The sequence below is a fragment of the Oncorhynchus clarkii genome, chromosome 13 (genome assembly GCF_045791955.1).
Source record: "Oncorhynchus clarkii lewisi isolate Uvic-CL-2024 chromosome 13, UVic_Ocla_1.0, whole genome shotgun sequence".
NCBI lineage: Eukaryota > Metazoa > Chordata > Actinopteri > Salmoniformes > Salmonidae > Oncorhynchus > Oncorhynchus clarkii.
Window position 1 is genome coordinate 13886051 of NC_092159.1, and position 15567 is coordinate 13901617.

Here is a 15567-nt window from a genome sequence, read left to right on the forward strand (position 1 = left end):
TGTGGTTGTGCGGTTATTCCATTCATACTGGGGGACTTGTGTTCGTAGCAGAGGGGGAGTCTGGTGTTGTCAACACTGGGGGGTAAAGGGGGGTGAGGGGCTGTGCAACTTTATTTTGGCAACTCCACAGCTGTTAGGGATTGACCCCAGAGGATTGCAGTCATCCAGCAGGTCCTCTGTCGTTCTCACGTTCACCATGCTCTCTCTTTCTCTCCCTCCCTCCCTCTTACTCTCTCACTCTCGGGATCTCATACTGTCTCTCTTCTCTGTCTCTACCTCTCTTTTGTTTACATCTGTTTCTCCCAACCAACAGGTCCCTATCAATTCACTGCTAGTGGTTTCCTACAGTATAAGGCCTGTTTATTTTATTCTGGTCTGGTCCCTCTCTTCCTCGTATCCCTACTCTGCATAGAATCTCTCTCTTTCTCTTTCTCTCTCCCTCTCTCTCTCGTATCCCTACTCCCCACAGAATGACATATTGGCTGTATTACTGTCAGCAGGGTAGCTATAGTCAGCAGGGTAGTTGTAGTCAGCAGGGTAGTTGTAGTCAGCAGGGTAGCTGTAGTCAGCAGGGTAGTTGTAGTCAGCAGGGTAGCTGTAGTCAGCAGGGTAGCTGTAGTCAGCAGGGTAGCTGTAGTCAGCAGGGTAGTTGTAGTCAGCAGGGTAGTTGTAGTCAGCAGGGTAGTTGTAGTCAGCAGGGTAGCTGTAGTCAGCAGGGTAGCTGTAGTCAGCAGGGTAGCTATAGTCAGCGGGGTAGTTGTAGTCAGCAGGGTAGTTGTAGTCAGCAGGGTAGTTGTAGTCAGCAGGGTAGTTGTAGTCAGCAGGGTAGCTGTAGTCAGCAGGGTAGTTGTAGTCAGCAGGGTAGTTGTAGTCAGCAGGGTAGTTGTAGTCAGCGGGGTAGTTGTAGTCAGCGGGGTAGCTGTAGTCAGCAGGGTAGCTGTAGTCAGCGGGGTAGTTGTAGTCAGCGGGGTAGTTGTAGTCAGCAGGGTAGCTGTAGTCAGCGGGGTAGTTGTAGTCAGCGGGGTAGTTGTAGTCAGCGGGGTAGTTGTAGTCAGCGGGGTAGCTGTAGTCAGCGGGGTAGTTGTAGTCAGCAGGGTAGCTGTAGTCAGCAGGGTAGTTGTAGTCAGCAGGGTAGTTGTAGTCAGCAGGGTAGTTGTAGTCAGCGGGGTAGTTGTAGTCAGCGGGGTAGTTGTAGTCAGCGGGGTAGTTGTAGTCAGCGGGGTAGTTGTAGTCAGCAGGGTAGCTGTAGTCAGCAGGGTAGCTGTAGTCAGCAGGGTAGCTGTAGTCAGCAGGGTAGCTGTAGTCCTAAGGCCTGTGTCTTTATAGTTGGATGTATAGTAGCCTGTCTGCCCTCTGCAGTTTCATTCAATAAACCAGGGCATGGCTTTGGGAAAGGATGCATTGAATACACACACTCAATCACATACAGACACAATGATACCACACACACACACACACACACACACACACACACACACACACACACACACACAGAGGAGGGGGGTGTATTGAATGTGATGTTATGTAACCTTCAGGGAGAGTTGTCCAGCTGCTTTGACTTGAACAGATTCTTCTAGCTGGGATTTTATTAATGTCCATGTAAATTACAGAGTTGAGGATCAGAGGGGGAGAGGAGGGAGGGAGGGAGGGAGAGGAGGGGGAGGGGGAGGGAGGGAGAAGGTTGGTTTGGAGTTCTGCCATAGAAGAAACACAAGTGTTCCAATGTGTGATGATTCAGCTGATAAAGAGAGTCATGTCAGCTCCAGCCAAGCCTAAGTGGAGCAGTGGCTTGATATCAAGAAGCTGACGCAATGTTGACCTTCCTAAATGTCATACAGGTTCACATAAAAGTCTCATATACTGTAGTCCTGCATTACAGTCCATATTAGACAGGATAGTAAGTCTCATATACTGTAGTCCTACATTACAGTCCATATTATATTAGACAGGATATTAAGTCTCATATACTGTAGTCCTACATTACAGTCCATATTATATTAAACAGGATATTAAGTCTCATATACTGTAGTCCTACATTACAGTCCATATTATATTAGACAGGATATTAAGTCTCATATACTGTAGTCCTACATTACAGTCCATATTATAATAGACAGGATATTAAGTCTCAAATACTGTAGTCCTACATTACAGTCCATATTAGACAGGATAGTAAGTCTCATATACTGTAGTCCTACATTACAGTCCATATTAGACAGGATAGTAAGTCTCATATACTGTAGTCCTACATTACAGTCCATATTAGACAGGATAGTAAGTCTCATATACTGTAGTCCTACATTACAGTCCATATTATATTAAACAGGATATTAAGTCTCATATACTGTAGTCCTACATTACAGTCCATATTATATTAGACAGGATATTAAGTCTCATATACTGTAGTCCTACATTACAGTCCATATTAGACAGGATATTAAGTCTCATATACTGTAGTCCTTCATTACAGTCCATATTAGACAGGATAGTAAGTCTCATATACTGTAGTCCTGCATTACAGTCCATATTATATTAGACAGGATATTAAGTCTCATATACTGTAGTCCTACATTACAGTCCATATTAGACAGGATAGTAAGTCTCATATACTGTAGTCCTACATTACAGGCCATATTATATTAGACAGGATAGTAAGTCTCATATACTGTAGTCCTACATTAGTCCATATTATATTAGACAGGATAGTAAGTCTCATATACTGTAGTCCTACATTACAGTCCATATTATATTAGACAGGATATTAAGTCTCATACTGTAGTCCTACATTACAGTCCATATTATATTAGACAGGATATTAAGTCTCATATACTGTAGTCCTTCATTACAGTCCATATTAGACAGGATAGTAAGTCTCAAATACTGTAGTCCTACATTACAGTCCATATTAGACAGGATATTAAGTCTCATATACTGTAGTCCTGCATTACAGTCCATATTAGACAGGATATAAGTCTCATATACTGTAGTCCTTCATTACAGTCCATATTATATTAGACAGGATAGTAAGTCTCATATACTGTAGTCCTACATTACAGTCCATATTATATTAGACAGGATAGTAAGTCTCATATACTGTAGTCCTACATTACAGTCCATATTATATTAGACAGGATAGTAAGTCTCATATACTGTAGTCCTACATTACAGTCCATATTATATTAGACAGGATATTAAGTCTCATATACTGTCTATTTAAATTGCATCGTGGGAAACCCTGCTGTAGGATGCACTATTGGCCTTATTTGGCTCTCCTGTTGTCATGACAATGTTGTAAACTCGTTAACTCATGTCATCCCCCTAAGCCATTCCCCTCTCAGGGTCACAAGTGTCAGCTCATTGGTCAGCTGGGCATGGCATCGGAATGTCCAGCATGCACTTGTCTCCGGTGTCATGGCGATGGCCTATTTGGTCAGACTATCAAACAACCTGTCACTACATTGGCTTTGAATCTATGTCGTCTTTCACTTGTAATAGTCTTTTTTATATACTAACTGACTGGTACTATGTACACACATGATATACCTACTGGAGTTTGGCTCAAACATGTAATGTACCTACAGACAGACTGGTACTATGTACACACATGATATACCTACTGGAGTTTGGCTCAAACATGTAATGTACCTACAGACAGACTGGTACTATGTGCACACATGATATACCTACTGGAGTTTGGCTCAAACATGTAATGTACCTACAGACAGACTGGTATTATGTACACATATGATATACCTACTGGAGTTTGGCTCAAACATGTAATGTACCTACAGACAGACTGGTACAATGTACATTAGCTCTTTGAGGGAAATGTATTAATAGTGTCTTACAATAAAGTCATTAAGCGATCATTCATCTTGCTTTGTGTCCATACAAGGTCCCCTACTGTAAGTTAAAACTATTATAGCAACACAGAGAGGAACTTGCAGGGGGCTGAAGTAACCACTGTCGTGTCTTTGGCATTATTAAAGTGAAGACTTATTTCATCAAATCAAATCTCTGTAATTATTATTACATGATTAAACTAACTTACTCATGTAAATATAATTAACCAGTGTGACGCACTTAGGCATAGTGGGTGCGGAGTCAGGGGCAGGAGGCTGAAGGTACGGAATAGTGCTTTTAATGGCACAGGGAAAATCGTAAACGCCAAAACACTTGGCGCACATACACGATAACCCAAAACCAGGACCTAACAAGTCCGAGGAAAACCCCAAAACTAAACACACTGCCACACATAAACACAGTGAAGAAAATAACCCCGCACAAAGAGCAGGCGGGCCATACCGACTTAAATAGCCCAACTAAAAACATAAACAAGAAACAGGTGTAACTAATAAGACAAAACCAACAGAAAAGGGAAAAGGGATCGTGGCAGCTAGTAGACCGGTGACGACGACCGCCGAGCGCCACCCGAACAGGAAGAGGAGCTACCTTCGGTAGGAGTCGTGACAACCAGGAAGTCGGGGCACCAAGGAAAATCTTAAAATTACAAAATTATTATTTTCCTAATATAACTTTTCAGATATTTTAATATCTGACCAATTAGTCTTCTAATTAATGAATCATTCTTTACCTGACGTTAGTCTCATTCCAAACGTCGAAAGTTGTTGGTTATCTGCACCCTGTCTTTACTATGAATCATCCATCCATCAATTGTCTTAATCATTTATTTACTAACTAACTAAATAATCACAGAAATGCATAAACAAACAACAATATATATGGTTACAAGAAAATGATAAGGGAAGTGGGTGTGGACTGAGAAGGCCGGGAAAGACGAGTCACTACACAGCTGAAAATAATTGAAAATCTAATCCTTTGCACATGAACGCTCACTCATTTGGGAATAATTGCAATCAATATATATTTACGCTCAGTGTGTCGTCGTGATCTCTGTTGGAATCGTCCGTCTTTCTGTTGGAAAGTTAATCCGCCCGTCTCTCTCTTCCACGAAGTCTTTGGTTAGAATGGATACTTCAGAGTAATATTCAGAAATGTTCTTATAGATGTTTCGGCGGTTGTCGGTCTTCACATTCAGTCTACATAAATTCTAGCTGCAGACTAGTAATTGGTGTTGAATATTTGCTCTTATTCTGTCGGTATCGATAGTCTCAGAGTTGAACCATTTCCACCAGTGTAGCCAAATCTCCACGTGGTTTGGTTAGGAATTCAACAACCGAGGAATGCAGGTCTCTACTCAAACCTTAGCCCTCTCGGTAATCGAGGTACGCATAGTCTGAAGTGGGCTTCTCCTGGTGGGGTTTATATTCGGAACAGCAGAAAAGGGCTGTCCCATGATGCCAGATCAATGTCTATGCTCATGGGGCAGGCCAATGACTTTAAAGGGAATTGGATTCTCTTTCATTAAACAGTTTTTAAAATCACATTACTTAATTTCACAAATAGTTTCATCTTTACTCATTCATTTTATACAATAATTAGATGCGATACATGTAATGGAGACTCTTGTATAAACAGAGTTATGGTAATGTGGCTGTATTGTCTCTCATGAGGTCACAAACATTACACAAAATGGACCGGTAGTAGCTGGCTTCTCCACCGACCGTTTACACATTCTCCAAAACATGGACATTGTTCAGTTCTCAAGTTCTATGATGTAGAAGAAGTTCCTTTGTTCTACTGTGAAACTCTCTCTCTCTATACTGCATGAGGGAGAGAGTCTCCTTCAGGAATTTACGACCTAAAATAACAGAACCTGGGTGTAAGAGGGAGAGAGGGGGAAGGAACTTGCTATACCCAAAGAGGGCCACGTCATGACACCACAAGTCTATGCAGTCCCATTGAAAAACACACACTGGGTCGGGTCCAGACTACAGAGTAGCCCAGAGCTGTGCGTGGTTCAACACACTGGGTCGGGTCCAGATTACAGAGTTGCCCAGAGCTGTGCGTTGTTCAACACACTGGGTCGGGTCCAGACTACAGAGTAGCCCAGAGCTGTGCGTTGTGGCTCTTAATCTGCAACATCTTGTTAAGTTCCATTAGACCTGAAGGAGCAGCTTAGCAACGCAGAGCAGCAAAGAAAATAATCTACCTTCTCTCCCTCCATCCCTCTATTCCTCCATCCCTAACTCCCTCCCTTGTTCAAATCCAAGGGATAGAGGACTTGGGCAAAAAGAGAAAGGAAGGGAAAGAGACAGGGAGAAAATAAAGAAAGGGGGAGAGAGTGAGACTGCAGGTACAGTAGATCTTTCTCTGCTGCTAGGGTAACCGTCTTAAGTGGCCTGCGGTCATGTGACTGGAGTGATTGGTAAACAATCCCAGCTGTAGAGGTCTCTCGCTTTCTCGCTCAATTCAATTCAATGTTTTTTATTGTCATGGGAAACATATGTTTACATTCTCTCTTTCTGTCTCTGTCTGTCTGTGTGTGAAAACAGTTCCAGCTGTAGTGGTCGCTCTCTGTTGGGTGGAAACCTCAAGCCATCTGGTTGAGGCCAGCCTGCTCTCTACCCCTCCCATCTCCAATACTGCCCCTCCCATCTCCAATACTGCCCCTCCCATCTCTAATACTGCCCCTCCCATCTCTAATACTGCCCCTCCCATCTCTAATACTGCCCCTCCCATCTCTAATACTGCCCCTCCCATCTCTAATACTGCCCCTCCCATCTCTAATACTGCCCCTCCCATCTCTAATACTGCCCCTCCCATCTCTAATACTGCCCCTCCCATCTCTAATACTGCCCCTCCCATCTCTAATACTGCCCCTCCCATCTCCAATACTGCCCCTCCCATCTCTAATACTGCCCCTCCCATCTCTAATACAAGGCTTAACCTAAAGGCGATCTGCATGCTTCCCATCTGGACCGGTTCATGCATTTATTCTGACTACATTTTGTGACGTTTTGGTCTTCGGCAACAGTTGTTTTTTCCCGGCTGTTTGTACACACAACTATTTTTCTCGAGGCAGGCCGAAGAGAAATACTGCACAGAACATTTTAGTCACATGTAGAATTGGGTGACTAAGATCTCCTCGGCAGAACCATCAAAATGAATGACAGTTCTTGAGTTATCTTAGATGAATTCAGACTATTTTGAGGAAGTGTATACTGGCTACGGCATTTCAAGATGGACAAACGGTACTATTGCCGATTTTTGCTTTTTCAAGCGTAGGTCTTTGAAGAGAGTATGTGAGCACACTCTCCTAGGCGCCAGGTGAACCGAAGCATTCGGAAGCCTTTAACCTCCACAGCCACGCCGCAAAGCAACCTGGGAGATTATAAGAAACCCTCTCTGTCTCGTTCGTTGATCTTTCCAATGCATAGCGTCATTAAATCCATGGCCCTTTTGCAGACGTTGTTGTGCTCTCTCCTTCATTTGGCATGGCAACAAGTGGTTCAGGAGAGTCAATAACACATGACGTACTATAGTTGTTTCCAACTGTTGTGTGTTGTCATGCCAACTGGAACAGGGTGAGGCAACAGTCAGGGGAATGTATTCACTAACCCAGTCATGACCCTGATGGGCTATCAAAATATGAGTCTTTCTCTCTCTCGTTCGCTTTGTTTGTCTTTCTTTCCTGCTCTGGAGCACGTTCCGTATAGATAACAGTGTGTGTGTGTGTGTGTGTGTGTGTGCGCGCGCGCGATGGAAACAAAAATCTGTCCAGAGTCAGAGCGGGTCCTGACTCCTGTTGCTGGCGTCAGATTGTTGACCAATCAGAGAGCAACGTTTCCCACAGCAGACGACCTGATAAGATGAGCATCCTCTTCCTGCTTGGCAGACACGTTGCTGTTGTTTCCTCTCTGTCCGTCTGTCCCCTGTGGGACATGTCACTGTCACCTGTTATCCTGTACGTCTGTCTGTTTTATCTCTCTGTTTGAAGAGTAATGTCATAGGAATGGCTTCTTCAGAAAAGGTCATGGTCAAGTGAATTGACTTTGTATTGACACTTGACCTGGGGCTCTGCATACTCATGTCCCACTGTCTGTTTAGCATGCAGTTTGGTTAAAGTGACTGGTTGCTGTTCAGAGGATTTCACTTATTTTGCAGTGAAAGTCCTCTTTGACTTGTCTGTTTGCCACTAGTTTGGATGTTTTTAAAGTCAGTGGTTCATGCTAGTTTGGATGTTTTTAAAGTCAGTGGTTCATGCTAGTTTGGATTCCTTTTAGTTGGGACAGTTGTTGCCCACAGGAATAGACTGAGTTTGTGTGCATTCATAACTTGGGGCTCTGCATCTGTGCTCAATAGTAGTTTGCAACAGGACTTATAACTATTGTTTTCCCACAGTCTGGTAAATGAGTCTTCTGCAGAATAAATGTTCCCTTTGGGGTGATAAACCTTTCCACCACTACATGGGAAGTTGGGAACTACATGTTCTGGACTTGTTTTTCAACATATCTGTCCCATTTCCATTGTTTTTCAACATATCTGTCCCATTTCCATTTTTTTTCAACATATCTGTCCTATTTCCATTGTTTTTCAACATATCTGTCCTATTTCCATTGCGTCTTTTAGTTTAGTTCAGTGTAAAACCGCTGTCATACAAAGCAATTTGGACACAATTACTGTTGCAGTTACAGGATGCAAGTGACATTTTCTCAAGCAACTTGAATGATGCATGATGCAACTCAAACTGTCAGATCTCTATTCTAAATCTCTCCCTCTCTCCCTCGTTCCAGTGAGAAGCTGAGCTCGATCAGAGCAGGCATGAGCGCAGGAGGCCATCACGCCGTGGTGACCACCCCTCCCACGCCCAGTGGCGGTGGAGGACCCGGTGGTCCTAAGGAACGATACTTTGACCGCATCGACCCCAACGATCCCGAGTACCTGAGAGAGAGGAACATGTCACCTGACCTCAGACAGGACTTCAATATGATGGAACAGAAGAAGAGAGTCACACAGATACTACAGAGTCCTGTAAGTAAGAGAGAGAGAGAGAGAAGGTGGGGGGGTGGGGAGAGTCACACAGATACTACAGAGACCTGTAAGTAGGAGAGAGAAAGAGGGTGGGGGGGGGAGAGTCACACAGATACTACAGAGACCTGTAAGTAGGAGAGAGAAAGAGGGTGGGGGGGGGGAGAGTCACACAGATACTACAGAGACCTGTAAGTAGGAGAGAGAAAGAGGGTGGGGGGGGTGGGGAGAGTCACACAGATACTACAGAGACCTGTAAGTAGGAGAGAGAAAGAGGGTGGGGGGGGGGGGAGTCACACAGATACTACAGAGACCTGTAAGTAAGAGAGAGAGGGTGGGGGGGGTCACACAGATACTACAGAGACCTGTAAGTAAGAGAGAGAGGGTGGGGGGGGGAGTCACACAGATACTACAGAGTCCTGTAAGTAAGAGAGAGAGAGAGAGAGAGGGTGGGGGGGTGGGGAGAGTCACACAGATACTACAGAGTCCTGTAAGTAGGAGAGAGAAAGAGGGTGGGGGGGGGGGGGGGAGAGTCACACAGATACTACAGAGTCCTGTAAGTAAGAGAGAGAGAGAGAGAGAGGGTGGGGGGGGTCACACAGATACTACAGAGACCTGTAAGTAAGAGAGAGAGGGTGGGGGGGGAGTCACACAGATACTACAGAGTCCTGTAAGTAAGAGAGAGAGGGGGGGGGGGTACAGAGGAGAGTCACACAGATACTACAGATTCCTGTAAGTGAGGAGTAGGACTGTGTGTGTGGGGGGGGGGGAAGAAACAGAGAGGTGCATCTGGCCTGAAGCTCATTTTGACATCAAGAGGACAATTGATATTGTTCACCAGTTGTTGTGAATTGGACATTCTGTCTGTGAATGAGAGTTTCCCTGCTTTTCTGCCGGCGGCTGCCATGTCAAACCCCTTGGGGGATAACACACTGACGTTGTAACGGAGACCACAGCAACACTCCAGCAGGCAGCAGACTGTTTCAGCCCAGCAGACCCAACATTACTGCCACAATCTACCTACCACACCCTTCCACATAAACAGGATAGAATACTAGCCCTGCACCATACAGAATGGCCTCTGCTGTTATCTGTCAACGCTGTAGTCTGTTCTCCAAGCCCCTAAATCACTCAGATACACCTGCTTGTTTACCTGCAGGTATTGACTCAAGGCAGGACATGTCTGTAGCTCAGGTTCATAGCTTTTGGCTGTGTGTGTGTCCGAGTGTGTGTGTGTGTCCGAGTGTGTGTGTGTGTCCGAGTGTGTGTGTGTGTGTGTGTCCGAGTGTGTGTGTGTGTGTGTCCGAGTGTGTGTGTGTGTGTGTGTCCGAGTGTGTGTGTGTCCGAGTGTGTGTGTCCGAGTGTGTGTCCGTGTGTCCGAGTGTGTGTGTGTGTGTGTGTGTGTGTGTGTGTGTCCGTGTGTCCGTGTGTGTCCGTGTGTCCGTGTGTCCGAGTGTGTGTGTGTGTGTGTGTGTGTGTGTGTCCGTGTGTCCGTGTGTGTCCGTGTGTCCGTGTGTGTGTGTGTGTCCGTGTCCGAGTGTGTGTGTGTGTGTGTGCGTGTGTGTGTCCGAGTGTGTGTGTGTGTGTGTGTGTCCGAGTGTGTGTGTGTGTGTGCGCGTGCGTGCGTCTGTGTGTGTGTGTGTGTGTGTGTGTGTGTGTGCCTGCCTACGTGAGTATGTGCGTACATGTAACTGTGTGTGTGGGTGTGTGGTTTTGTTCTGATTGTGTGTGAGCCACAGCCTAAACCTATGAACTAATGACAGGTGATGTCCCGGAGGGCATATTGTTGTCATCTGTCTCATGTGGGTTAGCTGGTTCCAACACTAGTGTAACACTACTCTATCACAACAACAATAAACATCTCCCTCCAGCACTCTGCCTTTCCATCTCTTTCTCTCTCTCTTTCTCGCTCTTTCTCTCTCCCTCATTCTCTCTCTCCCTCTATCTTTCTCTCCCTCTTCTTTTTCTCTCACCCTCTTCTGTTTCTCTCACCCTCTTTCTCTCTCTCTCCCTCATTCTCTCTCTCTCTCTCTATTCTCTTTCTCTCCCTCTCCTTTTTCTCTCACCCTCTTTCTCTCTCTCTCCCTCATTCTCTCTCTCTCCCTCATTCTCTCTCTCCCCCTCATTCTCTCTCTCCCCCTCATTCTCTCTCTCCCCCTCATTCTCTCTCTCCCCCTCATTCTCTCTCTCCCTCTCTTCTCTTTCTCTCTCTCTTTCTCTTTCCCTCTCTCCCTCTTCTTTTTCTCTCCCCCTCATTCTCTCTCTCTCCCTGCATTCTCTCTCTCTATTTCTTGTCCTCTCTATCGCTCCCTCGCTCTCTCTCTGAACATGGGGTTAGTTTGTTGTGTTACCAGTGTGTTTCAGGGGAGAGCGATGTCAGCTCATGTTTTCTCGAGACAGCCCATGAGAGAGACTATATTTAAAGACTGATCTAGACCAGAAGGAACTAACCAGCTTGCTGAGCACAGCTGACTGGCTGTAGTCTAGTGCTGCAGGCATAGTGCTATGTACACTATACCATATGGATAGAAGATGGTGTTTTCTGTAAGATGGAGGCTATTGTTGTTGTTGTTGTAATCAGCTTCAATAAGCAGGGCCATGGAGTTTTCCCTGACCAGGTCACATCACCAGGTAAACTGGTCTAGAGGACCCAGAGTTCTCCCTGACTGTGTCACATCACCAGGTAAACTGGTCCAGGGCCCAGAGTTCTCCCTGACCGTGTCACATCACCAGGTAAACTGGTCTATAGGACCCAGAGTTCTCCCTGACCGTGTCACATCACCAGGGAAACTGGTCCAGGCCCAGAGTTTTCCCTGACCATGTCGCATCACCAGGTAAACTGGTCCAGGGCCCAGAGTTCTCCCTGACCATGTCACATCACCAGGTAAACTGGTCCAGGGCCCAGAGTTCTCCCTGACCATGTCACATCACCAGGTAAACTGGTCTGTAGGACCCAGAGTTTTCCCTGACCATGTCACATTTTTTCTCTCCTGGATAGATCACGTAGTCAGGACAAACTCCTGGTCATATAACAATGGGCCAATAGACATAGAGTGGAGAGAATAACTGTGCACTGGTTTCCTACATGGTGTCATTTCCTCCCAGTCACACTAGTTCCTATGGAGTCGTGGGCTGTGTCTGAAGTGACACCCTATTCCCTATATAGTGCACTACTCTTGACTAGGGACCATAGGGATCCCATAGGGCTCTGGTCAAAAGTAGTGCATTAAATAGGGTGCCATTTCAGACTCATTCCCTCCCAGTCACATGGCTGCATGGGAACAAGACTATAGGTCTATATACGTGACCATCTCAACCAATCAGATATGCACGTCTCGATCGGTGGAGCACAGCAACGCTCACTTAACCTGAGTGATTTAGTGATGTGGAAAATAAGGAAGCAGTGTGTGTGCTGTTGGGTTGTGTATATTTACTGCTACTGTGGTTTGGGAGAAGGAAGCAGTGTGTGCTGTTGGGTTGTGTATATTTACTGCTACTGCGGTTTGGGAGAAGGAAGCAGTGTGTGTGCTGTTGGGTTGTGTATATTTACTGCTACTGCGGTTTGGGAGAAGGAAGCAGTGTGTGTGCTGTTGGGTTGTGTATATTTACTGCTACTGCGGTTTGGGAGAAGGAAGCAGTGTGTGTGCTGTTGGGTTGTGTATATTTACTGCTACTGTGGTTTGGGAGAAGGAAGCAGTGTGTGTGCTGTTGGGTTGTGTATATTTACTGCTACTGCGGTTTGGGAGAAGGAAGCAGTGTGTGTGCTGTTGGGTTGTGTATATTTACTGCTACTGCGGTTTGGGAGAAGGAAGCAGTGTGTGTGCTGTTGGGTTGTGTATATTTACTGCTACTGCGGTTTGGGAGAAGGAAGCAGTGTGTGTGCTGTTGGGTTGTGCATATTTACTGCTACTGCGGTTTGGGAGAAGGAAGCAGTGTGTGTGCTGTTGGGTTGTGTATATTTACTGCTACTGAAGTTTGGGAGAAGGAAGCAGTGTGTGTGCTGTTGGGTTGTGCATATTTACTGCTACTGCGGTTTGGGAGAAGGAAGCAGTGTGTGTGCTGTTGGGTTGTGTATATTTACTGCTACTGCGGTTTGGGAGAAGGAAGCAGTGTGTGTGCTGTTGGGTTGTGTATATTTACTGCTACTGCGGTTTGGGAGAAGGAAGCAGCGTGTGTGCTGTTGGGTTGTGTATATTTACTGCTACTGCGGTTTGGGAGAAGGAAGCAGCGTGTGTGCTGTTGGGTTGTGTATATTTACTGCTACTGCGGTTTGGGAGAAGGAAGCAGTGTGTGTGCTGTTGGGTTGTGTATATTTACTGCTACTGCGGTTTGGGAGAAGGAAGCAGTGTGTGTGCTGTTGGGTTGTGTATATTTACTGCTACTGCGGTTTGGGAGAAGGAAGCAGTGTGTGTGCTGTTGGGTTGTGTATATTTACTGCTACTGCGGTTTGGGAGAAGGAAGCAGTGTGTGTGCTGTTGGGTTGTGTATATTTACTGCTACTGCGGTTTGGGAGAAGGAAGCAGTGTGTGTGCTGTTGGGTTGTGTATATTTACTGCTACTGCGGTTTGGGAGAAGGAAGCAGTGTGTGTGCTGTTGGGTTGTGTATATTTACTGCTACTGCGGTTTGGGAGAAGGAAGCAGTGTGTGTGCTGTTGGGTTGTGTATATTTACTGCTACTGCGGTTTGGGAGAAGGAAGCAGTGTGTGTGCTGTTGGGTTGTGTATATTTACTTCTACTGCGGTTTGGGAGAAGGAAGCAGTGTGTGTGCTGTTGGGTTGTGTATATTTACTTCTACTGCGGTTTGGGAGAAGGAAGCAGTGTGTGTGCTGTTGGGTTGTGTATATTTACTGCTACTGCGGTTTGGGAGAAGGAAGCAGTGTGTGTGCTGTTGGGTTGTGTATATTTACTGCTACTGCGGTTTGGGAGAAGGAAGCAGTGTGTGTGCTGTTGGGTTGTGTATATTTACTTCTACTGCGGTTTGGGAGAAGGAAGCAGTGTGTGTGCTGTTGGGTTGTGTATATTTACTGCTACTGCGGTTTGGGAGAAGGAAGCAGTGTGTGTGCTGTTGGGTTGTGTATATTTACTGCTACTGCGGTTTGGGAGAAGGAAGCAGTGTGTGTGCTGTTGGGTTGTGTATATTTACTTCTACTGCGGTTTGGGAGAAGGAAGCAGTGTGTGTGCTGTTGGGTTGTGTATATTTACTGCTACTGCGGTTTGGGAGAAGGAAGCAGTGTGTGTGCTGTTGGGTTGTGTATATTTACTTCTACTGCGGTTTGGGAGAAGGAAGCAGTGTGTGTGCTGTTGGGTTGTGTATATTTACTGCTACTGCGGTTTGGGAGAAGGAAGCAGTGTGTGTGCTGTTGGGTTGTGTATATTTACTGCTACTGCGGTTTGGGAGAAGGAAGCAGTGTGTGTGCTGTTGGGTTGTGTATATTTACTGCTACTGCGGTTTGGGAGAAGGAAGCAGTGTGTGTGCTGTTGGGTTGTGTATATTTACTGCTACTGCGGTTTGGGAGAAGGAAGCAGTGTGTGTGCTGTTGGGTTGTGTATATTTACTGCTACTGCGGTTTGGGAGAAGGAAGCAGTGTGTGTGCTGTTGGGTTGTGTATATTTACTGCTACTGCGGTTTGGGAGAAGGAAGCAGTGTGTGTGCTGTTGGGTTGTGTATATTTACTGCTACTGCGGTTTGGGAGAAGGAAGCAGTGTGTGTGCTGTTGGGTTGTGTATATTTACTGCTACTGCGGTTTGGGAGAAGGAAGCAGTGTGTGTGCTGTTGGGTTGTGTATATTTACTGCTACTGCGGTTTGGGAGAAGGAAGCAGTGTGTGTGCTGTTGGGTTGTGTATATTTACTGCTACTGCGGTTTGGGAGAAGGAAGCAGTGTGTGTGCTGTTGGGTTGTGTATATTTACTGCTACTGCGGTTTGGGAGAAGGAAGCAGTGTGTGTGCTGTTGGGTTGTGTATATTTACTGCTACTGCGGTTTGGGAGAAGGAAGCAGTGTGTGTGCTGTTGGGTTGTGTATATTTACTGCTACTGCGGTTTGGGAGAAGGAAGCAGTGTGTGTGCTGTTGGGTTGTGTATATTTACTGCTACTGCGGTTTGGGAGAAGGAAGCAGTGTGTGTGCTGTTGGGTTGTGTATATTTACTGCTACTGCGGTTTGGGAGAAGGAAGCAGTGTGTGTGCTGTTGGGTTGTGTATATTTACTGCTACTGCGGTTTGGGAGAAGGAAGCAGTGTGTGTGCTGTTGGGTTGTGTATATTTACTGCTACTGCGGTTTGGGAGAAGGAAGCAGTGTGTGTGCTGTTGGGTTGTGTATATTTACTGCTACTGCGGTTTGGGAGAAGGAAGCAGTGTGTGTGCTGTTGGGTTGTGTATATTTACTGCTACTGCGGTTTGGGAGAAGGAAGCAGTGTGTGTGCTGTTGGGTTGTGTATATTTACTGCTACTGCGGTTTGGGAGAATGAAGCAGTGTGTGTGCTGTTGGGTTGTGTATATTTACTGCTACTGCGGTTTGGGAGAAGGAAGCAGTGTGTGTGCTGTTGGGTTGTGTATATTTACTGCTACTGCGGTTTGGGAGAAGGAAGCAGTGTGTGTGCTGTTGGGTTGTGTATATTTACTGCTACTGCGGTTTGGGAGAAGGAAGCAGACTTTTATTTCTTCTTCTCAGACTTAAA

At 45.8% G+C, this 15567-nt stretch overlaps 1 protein-coding gene across 18 annotated transcripts in view; it reads left to right on the forward strand.

Moving 5' to 3' along the window:
• LOC139424438 (adducin 3 (gamma) a) overlaps positions 1-15567 on the forward strand; it is a 144475-nt gene that overhangs the window by 98170 nt on the left and 30738 nt on the right. For all 18 annotated transcript variants that reach the window (XM_071176243.1, XM_071176251.1, XM_071176245.1 and 15 more), the window contains one exon: positions 8658-8895. In XM_071176243.1, coding sequence (XP_071032344.1) covers positions 8686-8895 — 210 coding nt within the window. In that variant the 5' untranslated portion in view covers positions 8658-8685. The remainder of the gene's footprint in view (positions 1-8657; positions 8896-15567) is intronic.